A 22,353-nucleotide genomic window follows, 5' to 3' on the forward strand; every position below is an offset into this window, starting at 1 on the left:
GGACCAGAACACAACCACACTGTAGACTAGTCTGGACCAGAACACAACCACACTGTAGACTAGTCTGGACCAGAACACAACCACACTGTAGACTAGTCTGGACCAGAACACAACCACACGGTAGACTAGTCTGGACCAGAACACAACCACACGGTAGACTAGTCTGGACTAGAACACAACCACACGGTAGACTAGTCTGGACCAGAACACAACCACACTGTAGACTAGTCTGGACCAGAACACAACCACACTGTAGACTAGTCTGGACCAGAACACAACCACACGGTAGACTAGTCTGGACCAGAACACAACCACACGGTAGACTAGTCTGGACCAGAACACAACCACACTGTAGACTAGTCTGGACCAGAACACAACCACACTGTAGACTAGTCTGGACCAGAACACAACCACACGGTAGACTAGTCTGGACTAGAACACAACCACACGGTAGACTAGTCTGGACTAGAACACAACCACACTGTAGACTAGTCTGGACCAGAACACAACCACACTGTAGACTAGTCTGGACCAGAACACAACCACACTGTAGACTAGTCTGGACCAGAACACAACCACACTGTAGACTAGTCTGGACCAGAACACGACCACACGGTAGACTAGTCTGGACCAGAACACAACCACACGGTAGACTAGTCTGGACCAGAACACAACCACACGGTAGACTAGTCTGGACTAGAACACAACCACACGGTAGACTAGTCTGGACCAGAACACAACCACACTGTAGACTAGTCTGGACCAGAACACAACCACACTGTAGACTAGTCTGGACCAGAACACAACCACACTGTAGACTAGTCTGGACCAGAACACAACCACACGGTAGACTAGTCTGGACCAGAACACAACCACACGGTAGACTAGTCTGGACTAGAACACAACCACACGGTAGACTAGTCTGGACCAGAACACAACCACACTGTAGACTAGTCTGGACCAGAACACAACCACACTGTAGACTAGTCTGGACCAGAACACAACCACACGGTAGACTAGTCTGGACCAGAACACAACCACACGGTAGACTAGTCTGGACCAGAACACAACCACACTGTAGACTAGTCTGGACCAGAACACAACCACACTGTAGACTAGTCTGGACCAGAACACAACCACACGGTAGACTAGTCTGGACTAGAACACAACCACACGGTAGACTAGTCTGGACTAGAACACAACCACACTGTAGACTAGTCTGGACCAGAACACAACCACACTGTAGACTAGTCTGGACCAGAACACAACCACACTGTAGACTAGTCTGGACCAGAACACAACCACACTGTAGACTAGTCTGGACCAGAACACGACCACACTGTAGACTAGTCTGGACCAGAACACAACCACACGGTAGACTAGTCTGGACCAGAACACAACCACACGGTAGACTAGTCTGGACTAGAACACAACCACACGGTAGACTAGTCTGGACCAGAACACAACCACACTGTAGACTAGTCTGGACCAGAACACAACTACACTGTAGACTAGTCTGGACCAGAACACAACCACACGGTAGACTAGTCTGGACCAGAACACAACCACACGGTAGACTAGTCTGGACCAGAACACAACCATACTGTAGACTAGTCTGGACCAGAACACAACCACACTGTAGACTAGTCTGGACCAGAACACAACCACACTGTAGACTAGTCTGGACCAGAACACAACCACACTGTAGACTAGTCTGGACCAGAACACAACCACACGGTAGACTAGTCTGGACTAGAACACAACCACACGGTAGACTAGTCTGGACTAGAACACAACCACACTGTAGACTAGTCTGGACCAGAACACAACCACACTGTAGACTAGTCTGGACCAGAACACAACCACACTGTAGACTAGTCTGGACCAGAACACAACCACACTGTAGACTAGTCTGGACCAGAACACAACCACACTGTAGACTAGTCTGGACCAGAACCCAACCACACTGTAGACTAGTCTGGACCAGAACACAACCACACGGTAGACTAGTCTGGACTAGAACACAACCACACGGTAGACTAGTCTGGACTAGAACACAACCACACTGTAGACTAGTCTGGACCAGAACACAACCACACGGTAGACTAGTCTGGACTAGAACACAACCACACGGTAGACTAGTCTGGACTAGAACACAACCACACTGTAGACTAGTCTGGACCAGAACACAACCACACGGTAGACTAGTCTGGGCAAGAACACAACCACGCGGTAGACTAGTCTGTACTAGATAACAACCACACGGTAGGCTAGTCTGAAATAGATTACAACCACACAGTAGACTAGTCTGGACTAGATAACAACCACACGATAGGCTAGTCTGGACTAGATAACAACCACACGATAGGCTAGTCTGGACTAGATAACAACCACACGATAGGCTAGTCTGGACTAGATAACAACCACATGGTAGGCTAGTCTGGACTAGATTACAACCACACAGTAGACTAGTCTGGACTAAATAACAACCACACGATAGGCTAGTCTGGACTAGATAACAACTACACGATAGGCTAGTCTGGACTAGATAACAACCACACGGTAGGCTAGTCTGGACTAGATTACAACCACACAGTAGACTAGTCTGGACTAGATAACAACCACACGATAGGCTAGTCTGGACTAGATAACAACCACACGATAGGCTAGTCTGGACTAGATAACAACCACACGATAGGCTAGTCTGGACTAGATAACAACCACACTGTAGACTAGTCTGGACTTGTTGTATTGTTGTAGAAGGGAGTCGGTAACTTACTTCATCCACTTTATTCAAAGGCAGATGGATCAACATGTGGAACATAGTCTAGCAGTAGTATGTAGTACAGTACAGTCTTCTTCACTCTGGCTTATCCTACATCTAGGTCGGATGATGATTTTTCAGATGTTGTTCATCAAGACTTGTTGCAACATGTTGGATTTGAAGTGAGTTTAAGTCAAATGATTGTAAACACATGGACTGATGATTGAAGACAAACATCAATCAAACAATTTTCAACTATAATCAAACAATTTTCAACTGTAATCAAACAATTTTCAACTATAACCAAACAATTTTCAACTGTAATCAAACAATTTTCAACTATAATCAATCAATTTTCATCTATAATCAAATGATTTTCAACTATAATCAAATAATTGTCAACTGTAATAAAAAAAAAACAAGCACAGCTGGAGCTGATACTTTCTGTTTTCCAAGGGGTGGAACTTCTATATTGAGTGGGTGAAGGACATTTTAAAAGGAGGCACCAAGAGCTGCTTCAGACTGTCTTGACCTCAGCAGTTCCAGGATGAAAGGCGACTCGTGGACCAGGAGAGGATCCACAGGTGGAGACCAGACCCTGCAGATCCTGATCAGACACTGTCGGGACATGAAGAGACAGGAGACGAGGACCAGGAGCCTCAGCCTCCTCATGATGCTCTGCTGCCTCCTCTTCATCATCTTCACCAGCTCAGGCCACCTGTCTTCGCTGATGGCACCGAAGGTACTACTTTCACATGTTGAAGTAGAAACACCGAATATTCCCTCGCTTCTCCTTCTTCTCCTCCTTGTTTAACCTTGAATTTTGTTTCTGAAATTCTGCTGTTTTTTTGTTTACATTATTTCATTCACTTCATTTGATAACTTTAAGGTTAAAATTGTTGATTTTTTAATTAATAAATTAAAACATTTAAATAGTTTGAAATAAAGGAAAGGTAGTGTTTAATGTCTTAATTAAAACAAATACATTTTTTTTAGATTCGCATTCGTATCCTTTTTTTACTTGTGTGCAACAAGAGTAAGTCATTTATATTTATAGAGCTTTTCTAGACCAGGGTCACAAAGAACTTAACCAATCAAAGCAATACTCAATAAAATATATACTTTAAATGATCAAGATAAAACTGAGACAAACACAAGAGAATCAAGGAAAAGCTCAAATCAATGTGTCTTGAGATGTTTCTTGAAGGAGTCAGTAGATCATCAAACACAGATGTTTCTTGAAGGAGTCAGTAGATCATCAAACACAGATGTTTCTTGAAGGAGTCAGTAGATCATCAAACACAGATGTTTCTTGAAGGAGTCAGTAGATCATCAAACACAGATGTTTCTTGAAGGAGTCAGTAGATCATCAAACACAGATGTTTCTTGAAGGAGTCAGTAGATCATCAAACACAGAGATGTTTCTTGAAGGAGTCAGTAGATCATCAAACACAGATGTTTCTTGAAGGAGTCAGTAGATCAACAAACACACATGTTTCTTGAAGGAGTCAGTAGATCATCAAACACAGAGATGTTTCTTGAAGGAGTCAGTAGATCATCAAACACACATGTTTCTTGAAGGAGTCAGTAGATCATCAAACACAGAGATGTTTCTTGAAGGAGTCAGTAGATCATCAAACACACATGTTTCTTGAAGGAGTCAGTAGATCATCAAACACAGATGTTTCTTGAAGGAGTCAGTAGATCATCAAACACAGATGTTTCTTGAAGGAGTCAGTAGATCATCAAACACACATGTTTCTTGAAGGAGTCAGTAGATCATCAAACACACATGTTTCTTAAAGGAGTCAGTAGATCATCAAACACAGATGTTTCTTGAAGGAGTCAGTAGATCATCAAACACAGATGTTTCTTGAAGGAGTCAGTAGATCATCAAACACACATGTTTCTTGAAGGAGTCAGTAGATCATCAAACACAGATGTTTCTTGAAGGAGTCAGTAGATCATCAAACACACATGTTTCTTGAAGGAGTCAGTAGATCATCAAACACACATGTTTCTTGAAGGAGTCAGTAGATCATCAAACACAGATGTTTCTTGAAGGAGTCAGTAGATCATCAAACACAGATGTTTCTTGAAGGAGTCAGTAGATCATCAAACACAGATGTTTCTTGAAGGAGTCAGTAGATCATCAAACACAGATGTTTCTTGAAGGAGTCAGTAGATCATCAAACACAGATGTTTCTTGAAGGAGTCAGTAGATCATCAAACACAGATGTTTCTTGAAGGAGTCAGTAGATCATCAAACACAGATGTTTCTTGAAGGAGTCAGTAGATCATCAAACACAGATGTTTCTTGAAGGAGTCAGTAGATCATCAAACACAGATGTTTCTTGAAGGAGTCAGTAGATCATCAAACACAGAGATGTTTCTTGAAGGAGTCAGTAGATCATCAAACACACATGTTTCTTGAAGGAGTCAGTAGATCATCAAACACAGATGTTTCTTGAAGGAGTCAGTAGATCATCAAACACAGAGATGGTTCCAAAGCTTAGGAGCAACAGTCTGGAAGGATTTCTCTCCTCTGGTCCTGAAGTTCAGGAACCATCAGTAGATTCTGATCCACAGACCTCAGAGCCCGAGCTGGGGTGTAAGTCTGGATCAGATCACTGATGGAAGGTCTGACCATGAATAGATCTGAAAGTAAGAACCAGAATTTTAAAATGATCCTGAAAGTAACTGGAAGCCAGTGAAGAGTTTGAAGGAGAAATGTGAGTTATTCTACTAGAGCAGCTCAGATGAGTTTAGTATGAACTGCAGGCGAGACAGTAGTTCTTGTTTGGACACAAAATAAACTGTTACAATAGTGTCAAAGACACAAACACATTATAACATCATGTTGTGACAACATTTAAGTTTATTTTCTCAGTTGAACAGTTTCTGGTCAGTTTTGTTCAGAGTTGAACTAGAAACATTCATCAAACACCAGGTTCCTCAGTTTGACTGACATAAGTCACTCAAGTACTGACTCAACCCTGAACTTTATCATCAACAATCACCAGAGTTTGACTTTTGTCCACATTTAGCTTCAAAGTGTTTTCACTCATTGTTTGATTTCTAGCAACACTTGACTAAGTTCAGCCTCTGATCAGCTGATCAACAGCTGGATGTCATCAGCAAATGATCACCTGCTCGTCACATGATTGCCTGGAAGTTTGATCAGTATCTCTGAGATCTGTTGGTTTAGTCTGGAGACTCTATTATAACAACATTTATATTGAATTTAAAAAGTAAAGTAGTAAAAACTATTTTTAAATTATTTGAATTTGAAAAGTAATTTTCTTTTCTAAATTATAATTTAAAACCATGTTTTTTATTGATGATGATTCAATTCAATTTCATTCATAGTGTGTGTGTGTGTGTATGTGTGTGTGTGTGTGTGTGTGTGTGTGTGTGGGGGGGGGGGGGGGGGGGGGGGTGTGTGTGTGTGTGTGTGGGGGGGGGGGTGTGTGTATGTGTATGTGTGTGTGTGTGTGTGTGTGTGTGTCTAGACTCCAGTCGTCCCCAGTCCAGAGAAGTTAGAGAACCGAACATTTTGTCCTTCAGGGTCTACAGGTATGTGAAAGTTGTGTACATCATTTTAAGCCTGTTACGTTCTGCTGAGACAACATGTTACAAACACGTTCTACTGAGACAACATGTTACACACACGTTCTACTGAGACAACATGTTACACACACGTTCTACTGAGACAACATGTTACACACACGTTCTACTGAGACAACATGTTACACACACGTTCTACTGAGACAACATGTTACACACACGTTCTACTGAGACATGTTACACACACGTTCTACTGAGACATGTTACACACACGTTCTACTGAGACATGTTACACACACGTTCTACTGAGACATGTTACACACACGTTCTACTGAGACAACATGTTACACACACGTTCTACTGAGACATGTTACACACACGTTCTACTGCGACATGTTAAACACACGTTCTACTGAGACAACATGTTACACACACTTTCTACTGAGACATGTTACACACACGTTCTACTGAGACATGTTACACACACGTTCTACTGCGACATGTTACACACACGTTCTACTGAGACATGTTACACACACGTTCTACTGAGACATGTTACACACACGTTCTACTGAGACATGTTACACACACGTTCTACTGAGACATGTTACACACACGTTCTACTGAGACATGTTACACACACGTTCTACTGAGACATGTTACACACACGTTCTACTGAGACAACATGTTACACACACGTTCTACTGAGACATGTTAAACATATGTTCTACTGAGACAACATGTTACACACACGTTCTACTGAGACAACATGTTACACACACGTTCTACTGAGACATGTTACACACACGTTCTACTGCGACATGTTAAACACACGTTCTACTGAGACAACATGTTACACACACTTTCTACTGAGACATGTTACACACACGTTCTACTGAGACATGTTACACACACGTTCTACTGAGACATGTTACACACACGTTCTACTGAGACATGTTACACACACATTCTACTGAGACATGTTACACACACGTTCTGCTGAGACAACATGTTACAAACACGTTCTACTGAGACAACATGTTACACACACGTTCTACTGAGACAACATGTTACAAACACGTTCTACTGAGACAACATGTTACACACACGTTCTACTGAGACAACATGTTACACACACGTTCTACTGAGACAACATGTTACACACATGTTCTACTGAGACAACATGTTACACACACGTTCTACTGAGACAACATGTTACACACACGTTCTACTGAGACATGTTACACACACGTTCTACTAAGACATGTTACACACACGTTCTACTGAGACAACATGTTACACACACGTTCTACTGAGACATGTTACACACACGTTCTACTGAGACATGTTACACACACGTTCTACTGAGACATGTTACACACACGTTCTACTGAGACATGTTACACACACGTTCTACTGAGACATGTTACACACACGTTCTACTGAGACATGTTACACACACGTTCTACTGAGACAACATGTTACACACACGTTCTACTGAGACATGTTACACACACGTTCTACTGCGACATGTTAAACACACGTTCTACTGAGACAACATATTACACACACTTTCTACTGAGACATGTTACACACACGTTCTACTGAGACATGTTACACACACGTTCTACTGCGACATGTTACACACACGTTCTACTGAGACATGTTACACACACGTTCTACTGAGACATGTTACACACACGTTCTACTGAGACATGTTACACACACGTTCTACTGAGACATGTTACACACACGTTCTACTGAGACATGTTACACACACGTTCTACTGAGACATGTTACACACACGTTCTACTGAGACAACATGTTACACACACGTTCTACTGAGACATGTTAAACATATGTTCTACTGAGACAACATGTTACACACACGTTCTACTGAGACAACATGTTACACACACGTTCTACTGAGACATGTTACACACACGTTCTACTGCGACATGTTAAACACACGTTCTACTGAGACAACATGTTACACACACTTTCTACTGAGACATGTTACACACACGTTCTACTGAGACATGTTACACACACGTTCTACTGCGACATGTTACACACACGTTCTACTGAGACATGTTACACACACGTTCTACTGAGACATGTTACACACACATTCTACTGAGACATGTTACACACACGTTCTGCTGAGACAACATGTTACAAACACGTTCTACTGAGACAACATGTTACACACACGTTCTACTGAGACAACATGTTACACACACGTTTTACTGAGACATGTTACACACACGTTCTACTGAGACATGTTACACACACGTTCTACTGAGACAACATGTTACACACACGTTCTACTGAGACATGTTACACACACGTTCTACTGAGATAACATGTTACACACACGTTCTACTGAGACATGTTACACACACGTTCTACTGAGACATGTTACACACACGTTCTACTGAGACATGTTACACACACGTTCTACTGAGACATGTTACACACACGTTCTACTGAGACAACATGTTACACACACGTTCTACTGAGACATGTTACACACACGTTCTACTGAGACAACATGTTACACACACGTTCTACTGAGACATGTTACACACACGTTCTACTGCGACATGTTAAACACACGTTCTACTGAGACATGTTACACACACGTTCTACTGAGACATGTTACACACACGTTCTACTGAGACATGTTACACACACGTTCTACTGAGACATGTTACACACACGTTCTACTGAGACATGTTACACACACGTTCTACTGAGACATGTTACACACACGTTCTACTGAGACAACATGTTACACACACGTTCTACTGAGACATGTTACACACACTTTCTACTGCGACATGTTAAACACACGTTCTACTGAGACAACATGTTACACACACTTTCTACTGAGACATGTTACACACACGTTCTACTGCGACATGTTACACACACGTTCTACTGAGACATGTTACACACACGTTCTACTGAGACATGTTACACACACGTTCTACTGAGACATGTTACACACACGTTCTACTGAGACATGTTACACACACGTTCTACTGCGACATGTTACCAACACGTTCTACTGAGACATGTTACACACACGTTCTACTGAGACATGTTACACACACGTTCTACTGAGACAACATGTTACACACACGTTCTACTGAGACATGTTACACACACGTTCTACTGAGACATGTTACACACACGTTCTACTGAGACATGTTACACACACGTTCTACTGAGACAACATGTTACACACACGTTCTACTGAGACATGTTACACACACGTTCTACTGAGACATGTTACACACACGTTCTACTGAGACAACATGTTACACACACGTTCTACTGAAAAATGTTAAACACACGTTCTACTGAGACAACATGTTACACACACGTTCTACTGAGACATGTTACACACACGTTCTACTGAGACATGTTACACACACGTTCTACTGAGACATGTTACACACACGTTCTACTGAGACAACATGTTACACACACGTTCTACTGAGACAACATGTTACACACACGTTCTACTGAGACATGTTACACACACGTTCTACTGAGACATGTTACACACACGTTCTACTGAGACATGTTACACACACGTTCTACTGAGACAACATGTTACACACTCGTTCTACTGAGACAACATGTTACACACACGTTCTACTGAGACATGTTACACACACGTTCTACTGAGACATGTTACACACACGTTCTACTGAGACATGTTACACACACGTTCTACTGAGACAACATGTTACACACACGTTCTACTGAGACATGTTACACACACGTTCTACTGAGACATGTTACACACACGTTCTACTGAGACAACATGTTACACACACGTTCTACTGAGACATGTTACACACACGTTCTACTGAGACATGTTACACACACGTTCTACTGAGACAACATGTTACACACACGTTCTACTGAGACAACATGTTACACACACGTTCTACTGAGACATGTTACACACCAATCTACTGAGACATGTTACACACACGTTCTACTGAGACATGTTACACACACGTTCTACTGAGACATGTTACACACACGTTCTACTGAGACATGTTACACACACGTTCTACTGAGACAACATGTTACACACACGTTCTACTGAGACATGTTACACACACGTTCTACCGAGACAACATGTTACACACACGTTCTACTGAGACAACATGTTACACACACGTTCTACTGAGACATGTTACACACACGTTCTACTGAGACAACATGTTACACACACGTTCTACTGAGACAACATGTTACACACACGTTCTACTGAGACATGTTACACACCAATCTACTGAGACATGTTACACACACGTTCTACTGAGACATGTTACACACACGTTCTACTGAGACAACATGTTACACACACGTTCTACTGAGACAACATGTTACACACACGTTCTACTGAGACATGTTACACACACGTTCTACTGAGACATGTTACACACATGTTCTACTGAGACATGTTACACACACGTTCTACTGAGACAACATGTTACACACACATTCTACTGAGACATGTTACACACACGTTCTACTGAGACAACATGTTACACACACGTTCTACTGAGACATGTTACACACACGTTCTACTGAGACAACATGTTACACACACGTTCTACTGAGACATGTTACACACACGTTCTACTGAGAGAACATGTTACACACACGTTCTACTGAGACATGTTACACACACGTTCTACTGAGACAACATGTTACACACACGTTCTACTGAGACATGTTACACACACGTTCTACTGAGACATGTTACACACACGTTCTACTGAGACATGTTACACACACGTTCTACTGAGACATGTTACACACATGTTCTACTGAGACATGTTACACACACGTTCTACTGAGACATGTTACACACATGTTCTACTGAGACATGTTACACACATGTTCTACTGAGACATGTTACACACATGTTCTACTGAAACATGTTACACACACGTTCTACTGAAACATGTTACACACATGTTCTACTGAGACATGTTACACACACGTTCTACTGAGACATGTTACACACACGTTCTACTGAAAGATGTTACACACATGTTCTACTGAGACATGTTACACACGTTCTACTGAGACATGTTACACACACGTTCTACTAAAACATGTTACACACACGTTCTACTGAAACATGTTACACACATGTTCTACTGAGACATGTTACACACATGTTCTACTGAGACATGTTACACACACGTTCTACTGTAACATGTTTCAGTAGAACGTGTGTGTAACATGTTCTACTGAGACATGTTACACACACGTTCTACTGAGACAACATGTTACACACATGTTCTACTGAAACATGTTACACACATGTTCTACTGAGAGATGTTACACACATGTTCTACTGAGACATGATACACACATGTTCTACTGAGACATGATACACACACGTTCTACTGAAACATGTTACACACATGTTCTACTGAGACATGTTACACACATGTTCTACTGAGACATGTTACACACACGTTCTACTGAAACATGTTACACACACGTTCTACTGAAACATGTTACACACATGTTCTACTGAGACATGATACACACACGTTCTACTGAGACATGATACACACACGTTCTACTGAAACATGTTACACACACGTTCTACTGAAACATGTTACACACACGTTCTACTGAAACATGTTACACACATGTTCTACTGAGACATGATACACACATGTTCTACTGAGACATGATACACACACGTTCTACTGAAACATGTTACACACATGTTCTACTGAGACATGTTACACACACGTTCTACTGAAACATGTTACACACACGTTCTACTGAAACATGTTACACACATGTTCTACTGAGACATGATACACACACGTTCTACTGAGACATGTTACACACATGTTCTACTGAGACATGTTACACACATGTTCTATTGAGACATGATACACACATGTTCTACTGAGACATGATACACACACATTCTACTGAAACATTTTACACACATGTTCTACTGAGACATGTTACACACATGTTCTACTGAGACATGATACACACATGTTCTACTGAGACATGTTACACACACATTCTACTGAAACATTTTACACACATGTTCTACTGAGACATGTTACACACATGTTCTACTGAGACATGATACACACATGTTCTACTGAGACATGATACACACACATTCTACTGAAACATTTTACACACATGTTCTACTGAGACATGTTACACACATGTTCTACTGAGACATGATACACACATGTTCTACTGAGACATGTTACACACATGTTCTACTGAGACATGTTACACACATGTTCTACTGAGACATGATACACACATGTTCTACTGAGACATGATACACACACATTCTACTGAAACATTTTACACACATGTTCTACTGAGACATGTTACACACATGTTCTACTGAGACATGATACACACATGTTCTACTGAGACATGATACACACATGTTCTACTGAGACATGATACACACACGTTCTACTGAAACATGTTACACACACGTTCTACTGAAACATGTTACACACATGTTCTACTGAGACATGATACACACACGTTCTACTGAAACATGTTACACACACGTTCTACTGAAACATGTTACACACATGTTCTACTGAGACATGTTACACACATGTTCTACTGAAACATGTTACACATGGATCTGGTGAAGGAAAGAAATCTTGTTCTTATGATCTTTTCTCTCTGTTCAGATCCAGCAGAAAAGATCCCGCGGAGGATGAGTGTTCACGTCCGTAAGTTCTGCTTTGATCAGATACTGAATGTCTTTCAAGTCAACATGGATGATGGTCGTTCCAACCAAGTATTAATGTCTAGAGTAGAACCAGAGGAACAATCCAAACCTTGTCTTGACTCTCATCCTAAACCTAAACCTAGTGGATCCTGGATCTGTTGACACATCTGAGCAACAGTGACATCATGAACTTCTTCAATGAAACAATCTTAACAATTAAATCTAAAGCTCCTGAACCTCCGACCACTGGATCCTGATGCATACATGGACACTTTCATAACGTTTGAACTGTAAAGTGTCTTCAGGAAACTGTGATTTGACATGTAAATTGATCACAGAGTCCATTCCTGTCGCTCCTACACGACGTCACTTCCCGTCCCAGTTCTTATGCTTTGCTTCGTGGAGAGAGATGGACAATCAAGAGTGTGTCACGGGTCGTTTATTCGCCGCTTCAGGTCAAACAAAATACAAGCTTTACAATCGATCGAACACGCTTTCTCCCGGCGACTGTACAGGTCAATAGCCTCGGGCAGAAAAGGTCCCGATCTGTAGAAACATCGCTATATTTAAGGCAAATTTCCCGCCCAGGGTGTCGTCCTTTCCGGCCAAATGGTCTTCTCAAGTTCCCTGTGTCCCGATCCCCTGCAGAGAGACATCCTGATTTGTTCTCTTGTAATCTAATCATTCAAATGTTCTCAGGCGGGGGTTTCCGTCTTTTAGCCCCCCTTTCCCGGGTGTGTCTTCGTTCTTTGATCTACGATTTAAGGTGTGATTGGCAGATAAACAGATGTTTTAAATTACTGGTGTCGTATCTAATCCTGATCCAAGCTTGTCTCGAACCAGTGAATCAGTCTGAGTGGAATGTTGATTGTGAATGTTTGTCAAACGTTTAAGCTCTTAGATCAAGCCAGTAAGTTATACTTTATATTTTGATTATCTTTTAGCATTAATGTAAGTATGGCGTATACGTAGAGTGTATAATAATTTAAATCTAACAATACATGGACCCTTTTATAAAGTTTAAACTGTCAAGTGTCTTCAGGAAACTGTGATTAGACATGTGATGATATTTGAACTGCCAAGAAAGAAGTTCAAAAACAGAGATGGATCCAAACAGAACATCAGAACTCTATAGTTTGTATCTCCTCTGACCATCACATGTGGTGTTTCTGATAGTTTTCGTGATGTTCCTCCTGCAGGGCTGGAGAACGGCCAATGGCAGCTCATCTACGGAGAGAGTTTCGAACCAGAGCGACAGGCTATTGTGATCCAGAACCGAGGATTCTACTTCGTCTACGTGACGGCGACGTACGCCTGCGGCAGGAACGAGACCGGACGCCAGGCCTTCCGGGTCGGGCTGCAGAGATGGAGTCCGAGCTACAGCAAGCAAGTCAAGATGGCGTATTTTTCTGAAGCGCTTCAGTGCAAGAGCTCTTTCAAACACAGACACACCATGTATATCGGACAAGTTTTCGAGCTCCTGGAGAACGATCGTGTCTCGGTTTACATCCCCGACAATAATGTAACTATCATCAGATCTTCATTCGGAGCGTTTACAATATCATGAGTCGTGTATACATATTATTTAAAGTACACATGCTATGATAGTATTATATAAACTACACATGCTATGATAGTATTATATAAACTAAACATGCTATGATACATGGTTAATAAGCTACTCATGCTATGATAGTATTATATAAACTACACATGCTATGATACATGGTTAATAAGCTACTCATGCTATGATAGTATTATATAAACTACACATGCTATGATAGTATTATATAAACTAAACATGCTATGATACATGGTTAATAAGCTACTCATGCTATGATAGTATTATATAAACTACACATGCTATGATACATAGTTAATACGCTACACATGCTATAATACTATTATATAAACTACACATGCTATGATAGTATTATTTAAACTAAACATGCTATGATATGTAGTTTATAGCTACTCATGCTTTGAAAGTATCATATAAACTATACATGCTTTGATAGTATTATTTAAACTAAACATGCTTTGATAGTATTATTTAAACTAAACATGCTATGATAAGCATGCCATCTTTAGCATGTTAACATTGGCATGCTAATGTTAGCAAGCTAATGTTGCGCTCTGAACTATTTGAATGAAGCTTCTCACTAAAAAGATTATGATGTGAATTATTTGTTAAAGCAACTGCGACAGACTGGCGTCCTGTCCAGGGTGTCCCCTGCCTCTCGCCCAATGAAACTGGGATGGACTCTACTGTGACCATGTTGACCTTGTCTGTCTCTATCATGTTTGCACGTTTATTCTTTAAGCTTCATCCTGTGAATGTTCATTTGTGAAAGTGTCATAACTTTCAATAATAAAACCTTCATTCACTGACTCGTCTTCACAAGTGTTTTTCAATCCAACTAAAAACTTATAAACCAACACTAGTGTGCGCTTCATGTGATCATGTGATCGTCTGCATGTCACGTGATTGGCTGGAAATCAAGTAGTTTGTGACACAATTATTTTAACGTTTTATATTGAGTTTAAAATACTACGAATTAAAAATGATTGATTTCAGAACATTTATATTTTTAATTTAATTTAATTAAAATATCAAAAGAATATGATAAAAAATAACTTTTCAATATCGAAATTGTCAAATTAAATCATTAATATTTTGCAATAAAAAAAATCAATGTTTAAACATTTGAAAAGTGAAATTTATTTAATATTCTGATGATAAACTTTGAACATACATTTAATCAAAGTGACTCTAGACAGACTTGACTTTCCTGAGTCAGATGTCATAACGATCGATTGATTGATTGATTGATTGATTGATTGATTGATGGATTGATGAGACGACAGATTCTTGATCTGTTTCTACAAAGTTTTTGCTTCAATCTGACAGAAAACAAATGTTTCTTAAAGTTCAAAATACATTTTTAACAAAACGTTCAATCAAAACCAGAACCAATTAAAAAAAAGGTGCTTTAATCAAATTAAATATGTTTTATTAATTCGTTTATTTATTTATTTTAATCACAAATATATTGGAAAATAAAAGTGGCTTAAAAACATCAACAAAAAAAAAATGTCTTTGTTCAAAAATTGAAATAAATTAAAATATTTTCCCAAAAAACTTGCCGATATAGAAAATATATTAAGGGGGAAAAAGGTTGATTATATATAAATATATGTAGAGTATATCTTATATACATATATGTATATTAAATAAATGTACTAAAGAGACAAATCTTCTGCCTCTTTTAGTTGAACCTGGAAGAAAAAGTTTGAGGAATATTTGGGTCAGATGTGAATCTGTGTCACTGCGGCCCCCGGGGGCCTCCGCACGCTGAGAACCGCGGTTATGGGTAATGAAAGCAACAGTGTTTGAAGGATGTTGGTTCTGGTCAGACCCTCGTTCTCTGACCCTGCAGCTCGTGCGTCAGTCACGTGCGTGAAGACCCTGAGGGTCGCGTCAATAACGAGCTCGACTCTGCTGCCCCCTGCTGGGCTCACCGGGGAAGCGGAATAAACATCTTCTAATCTCCTCGCTGCAGACCGGTGGGTGCGCGCGCGCACACGCACACGCCTGGGCTAAATGCGGCAGTAAATACGACTGCGCACGAGTTGAGTTCAGAACATTAGCAACAGAAATAGCGCAGCATGTTTCGTCTCGTGTTCTTGATAATCTTTTAAACCTTATTCCATTAAAACTACTTCGAATTCAGTCTTTATTTTGAATAGAGTCAGAAAACAGAATTATTTGTCACACACGATCAAATACATTAGACAAGTTGGTATATTTAGGTTAAATAATTACATTTATTATTTATACACCAACTTTAATTAAATTATTTTTCGATACATTTTTATTTTCAAATCTACAAAATTATTTGTGATAAAAAAAACTGTTTATATTTCTTCTAATATGCAAAGCTTCCTGTGATTTTCATTAATTTATCTTTAATTCTAATAAAGTTTATCCATCGATCTATACTGTGTGTTTTTCAAAATAAAAGCCCATCCTTTCTACAGTAGTTTTGACTTTTATAAATCTATTCTTTAAGCGTCACAGAGACCAGATGACACTGAAACCCTTGCAGCAGGTGGTGATTTAATCTGACTTATTTGATCTATTATTATCTATTAGTATCTAGTATTACCTATAATTATCTATTATTATCAATTATTATCCATTATTATCTATTATTATCCATTATTATCTATTATTATCCATTATTATATATTATTATATTATTATCTATTATTATCTTATTAACTTATTATCTATTATTCTATCATCATTGTTCTATTATTATATATTATTCTATTACTATCTATTATTATATTGTATCTATTATTCTATTATTATCTATTTATATCTATTATTTTATTAGTATCTATTATTATATTATAATTTATTATAATTTATTATTATTTATTATTATTTATTATTATTTATTATTATTTATTATTATTTATTATTATTTATTATTATCTATTATTCTATTACTATCTATTATTATCTATTATTATCTGTCATTATCTATTGTATTATTTGCTCTTCCTGGTGGTTGGACTGCATCTGATTCGCTCGACACCTCATGTCACATATTTATCTAAAGACACAAAAAATAAACGGACAAAAATTATATAATAATGTATATGTTTTTATTTTGAGAAAGAAAACATGTTCCTAAAATAATATAATAACAAGAATGAAAAACTATCTGAGAAACAAAGAACTTGAACAATTTATATTTCAGTACAAAGTACTGTAATAATATTAAAATAACTAAATATTTCTACATGTTCAGTTTCATTTCAGTCTCAAATGTCATGGATTAAGAAAACTTTTTTAATTGTAGGTCAAAGTTCAAGTTGCTAGCTTAGCTACTAGCAGCTAGCTGCATTTATCTGCGTATATAATCTATATTTTAAACATTTGAACTTAAATTCACGAGAACCTGCTGAATTGAGATCCAAATAAATAGCAAATGTTTAAATTTTAGTATTAAATTCAAGGTATTTTATGACAAATAAACGGATTTTTTGAGTGAATCTTGAGTTCAAAGGAAATTAAAGTTGTCACAGCATTAAACAATTACACACATTCTATTAATATGTACAGTTCACATAGTAACAATGATGATTCAATGAATAAAACATGGAAATCATGATAAATAAATACAAATAATTTAAGTGGAAAGTAAAAAAAAAAACCTCCTCAGACAGTAATTGAATCATAATTATCGAAAAATGATGTGTAATTAATTTTTAAATAAATAAAATGAGTCAAAAATCCCATCACAGTAAAAGTACTAAGTATCACAGTAAAAGTACTTTATTATCAGAGTAAAAGTACTTTATTATCACAGTAAAAGTACTTTAGTATCGCAGTGAAAGTACTTTAGTACAAGTCAAGCTGTACGTGTACGTCTCTCATATGTCCCGCCCACTCAGCTCGTGACTCGTCTCTGATTGGCTGCTAAAGATACCAGCTCGTCCAGCTCTGCTGTGATTGGCCGCTGCTGCTCTTGGACCATTACGTTATTCTTTACTCCACACACACTCACTCACACACACACACACACACACACACACACGGGCAGCAGCAGCATCGAGGGAAGACGTCATGGTTTGATTCTCTGCTGCACTCGCGACGGTTGTGACGTCATGAATCGTGGAATGATCTAGAGCAACATGAAGGTGAGACGCTCGTGCGCTGACGGATCCGTCGAGGATGAAATGATTCGGTTCGTGATTCTCGTGATTCCCGTGATTCTCGTGATTCTTCGTGATTCTTCGTGTTTCTTCGTGAGACCTGAGCCGCGGCGTCGAGCCTCGTTCTTGTTCTGCTGCCGTGTGTCGTGAAGCTGAGACTCCAGTGACTCGAGCTGCAGCGACCATGACCGTCAGAGCAATAATCCGCTTTAGATGCTGCAGGAGAGAAGAGAGGAGGAGAAGAAGAGGAGAGGAGAGAAGAAGAAGAAGAGAGGAGAGAAGAAGAGGAGAGGAGAGAAGAAGAAGAAGAGAGGAGAGAAGAAGAGAGGAGTGAAGAAGAAGAAGAAGAAGAAAGGAGGAGAAGAAGAAGAGAGGAGAGAAGAAGAAGAGAGGAGGAGAGAAGAAGAGAGGAGAGAAGAAGAGAGGAGTGAAGAAGAAGAAGAAGAAAGGAGGAGAAGAAGAAGAGAGGAAGAAGAGCTGACATGAGGATAGTATAGATTCTATTCAATAGAAGAAGAGAGGAGAGAAGAAGAAGAGAGGAGAGAAGAAGAAGAGAGGAGAGAAGAAGAAGAAGAGAGGAGGAGAGAAGAAGAGAGAAGAAGAAGAAGAAGAAGAAGAGAGGAAGAAGAGCTGACATGAGGATAGTATAGATTCTATTCAATAGAAGAAGAGAGGAAGACATGAGCAGACGAGACAAGGAGAGATAGAAGAAGAAGAAGAGATAGAAGAAGAAGAAGAGATGCTCGGGATCACCCTGGAGAAACACCGGTGTCTCCTCTTACTGAGTGTGTGTGTGTGTGTGTGTGTGTGTGTGTGTGTGTGTGTGTGTGTGTGTGTGTGTGTGTCTCCTCTCACCGTGTGTGTGCACGTGTGTCAGCATGTGTTTGGGTATATATGTGTGTGTGTGTTAATGTGTGTGTATCTATATAGGTGTGTGTCTGTGTGAATTTGTATATATCTGTTATGTGTGTGTATATCTGTATGTATGTGTATATCTGTGCGTGTTTATGTATATGTGTGTGTGTTTATGTATGTGTATATCTGTATGTATGTGTATATCTGTGCGTGTTTATGTATATGTGTGTGTGTTTATGTGTGTGTATATCTGTATGTATGTGTATATCTGTGCGTGTTTATGTATATGTGTGTGTGTTTATGTATGTGTATATCTGTATGTATGTGTATATCTGTGCGTGTATATGTATATGTGTGTGTGTTTATGTATGTGTATATCTGTATGTATGTGTATATCTGTGCGTGTTTATGTATATGTGTGTGTGTTTATGTGTGTGTATATCTGTATGTATGTGTATATCTGTGCGTGTTTATGTATATGTGTGCGTGTTTATGTGTGTGTATATCTGTATGTATGTGTATATCTGTGCGTGTTTATGTATATGTGTGTGTGTTTATGTGTGTGTATATCTGTATGTATGTGTATATCTGTGCGTGTTTATGTATATGTGTGCGTGTTTATGTGTGTGTATATCTGTATGTATGTGTATATCTGTGCATGTTTATGTATATGTGTGTGTGTTTATGTGTGTGTATATCTGTATGTATGTGTATATCTGTGCGTGTTTATGTATATGTGTGTGTGTTTATGTGTGTGTATATCTGTATGTATGTGTATATCTGTGCGTGTTTATGTATATGTGTGTGTGTGTTTATGTGTGTGTATATCTGTATGTATGTGTATATCTGTGCGTGTTTATGTATATGTGTGTGTGTTTATGTGTGTGTATATCTGTATGTATGTGTATATCTGTGCGTGTTTATGTATATGTGTGTGTGTTTATGTGTGTATATATCTGTATGTATGTGTATATCTGTGCGTGTTTATGTATATGTGTGTGTATATCTGTATGTATGTGTATATCTGTGCGTGTTTATGTATATGTGTGTGTATATCTGTATGTATGTGTATATCTGTGCGTGTTTATGTATATGTGTGTGTGTTTATGTGTGTGTATATCTGTACGTATGTGTATATCTGTGCATGTTTATGTATATGTGTGTGTGTTTATGTGTGTGTATATCTGTATGTATGTGTATATCTGTGCGTGTTTATGTATATGTGTGTGTGTTTATGTGTGTATATATCTGTATGTATGTGTATATCTGTGCGTGTTTATGTATATGTGTGTGTATATCTGTATGTATGTGTATATCTGTGCATGTTTATGTATATGTGTGTGTATATCTGTATGTATGTGTATATCTGTGCGTGTTTATGTATATGTGTGTGTGTTTATGTGTGTGTATATCTGTATGTATGTGTATATCTGTGCGTGTTTATGTATATGTGTGTGTGTTTATGTGTGTGTATATCTGTATGTATGTGTATATCTGTGCGTGTTTATGTATATGTGTGTGTGTTTATGTGTGTGTATATCTGTATGTATGTGTATATCTGTGCGTGTTTATGTATATGTGTGTGTGTTTATGTGTGTGTGTTTATGTGTGTGTATATCTGTGCGTGTTTATGTATATGTGTGTGTGTTTATGTGTGTGTATATCTGTATGTATGTGTATATCTGTGCGTGTTTATGTATATGTGTGTGTATATCTGTATGTATGTGTATATCTGTGCGTGTTTATGTATATGTGTGTGTGTTTATGTATGTGTATATCTGTATGTATGTGTATATCTGTGCGTGTATATGTATATGTGTGTGTGTTTATGTGTGTGTATATCTGTATGTATGTGTATATCTGTGCGTGTTTATGTATATGTGTGTGTGTTTATGTGTGTGTATATATGTATGTATGTGTATATCTGTGCGTGTATATGTATATGTGTGTGTGTTTATGTATGTGTATATCTGTATGTATGTGTATATCTGTGCGTGTATATGTATATGTGTGTGTGTTTATGTATGTGTATATCTGTATGTGTATATCTGTGCGTGTTTATGTATATGTGTGTGTGTTTATGTATGTGTATATCTGTATGTATGTGTATATCTGTGCGTGTATATGTATATGTGTGCGTGTTTATGTGTGTGTATATCTGTATGTATGTGTATATCTGTGCGTGTTTATGTATATGTGTGCGTGTTTATGTGTGTGTATATCTGTATGTATGTGTATATCTGTGCGTGTTTATGTATATGTGTGTGTGTTTATGTGTGTGTATATCTGTATGTATGTGTATATCTGTGCGTGTTTATGTATATGTGTGTGTGTTTATGTGTGTGTATATCTGTATGTATGTGTATATCTGTGCGTGTTTATGTATATGTGTGTGTGTGTTTATGTGTGTGTATATCTGTATGTATGTGTATATCTGTGCGTGTTTATGTATATGTGTGTGTGTTTATGTGTGTGTATATCTGTATGTATGTGTATATCTGTGCGTGTTTATGTATATGTGTGTGTGTTTATGTGTGTATATATCTGTATGTATGTGTATATCTGTGCGTGTTTATGTATATGTGTGTGTATATCTGTATGTATGTGTATATCTGTGCGTGTTTATGTATATGTGTGTGTATATCTGTATGTATGT

General features: G+C 38.7%; 2 protein-coding genes across 2 annotated transcripts in view; both read left to right on the forward strand.

Annotated features, from left to right (window-relative positions):
* The first annotated feature begins 2,094 nt into the window (after positions 1–2,094).
* Positions 2,095–15,464, forward strand: LOC148079011 (uncharacterized). The gene is made up of 4 exons (XM_087790462.1): positions 2,095–3,506; positions 6,277–6,340; positions 13,072–13,113; positions 14,312–15,464. The coding sequence occupies exons 1-4, from the start codon at positions 3,312–3,314 to the stop codon at positions 14,677–14,679; spliced, it is 669 nt and encodes a 222-aa protein (XP_087646588.1). The 5' UTR covers positions 2,095–3,311; the 3' UTR covers positions 14,680–15,464.
* A 3,237-nt stretch (positions 15,465–18,701) lies between these two features.
* LOC148079012 (E3 ubiquitin-protein ligase RNF34-like) overlaps positions 18,702–22,353 on the forward strand; it is a 27,111-nt gene continuing 23,459 nt past the window's right edge. The window contains exon 1 of the mRNA XM_087792126.1: positions 18,702–18,827. Coding sequence (XP_087648252.1) covers positions 18,822–18,827 — 6 coding nt within the window. The 5' untranslated portion in view covers positions 18,702–18,821. The remainder of the gene's footprint in view (positions 18,828–22,353) is intronic.

This window comes from Callionymus lyra, chromosome 5 (genome assembly GCF_982586985.1).
Source record: "Callionymus lyra chromosome 5, fCalLyr1.hap1.1, whole genome shotgun sequence".
In the NCBI taxonomy this organism is placed as follows: domain Eukaryota; kingdom Metazoa; phylum Chordata; class Actinopteri; order Syngnathiformes; family Callionymidae; genus Callionymus; species Callionymus lyra.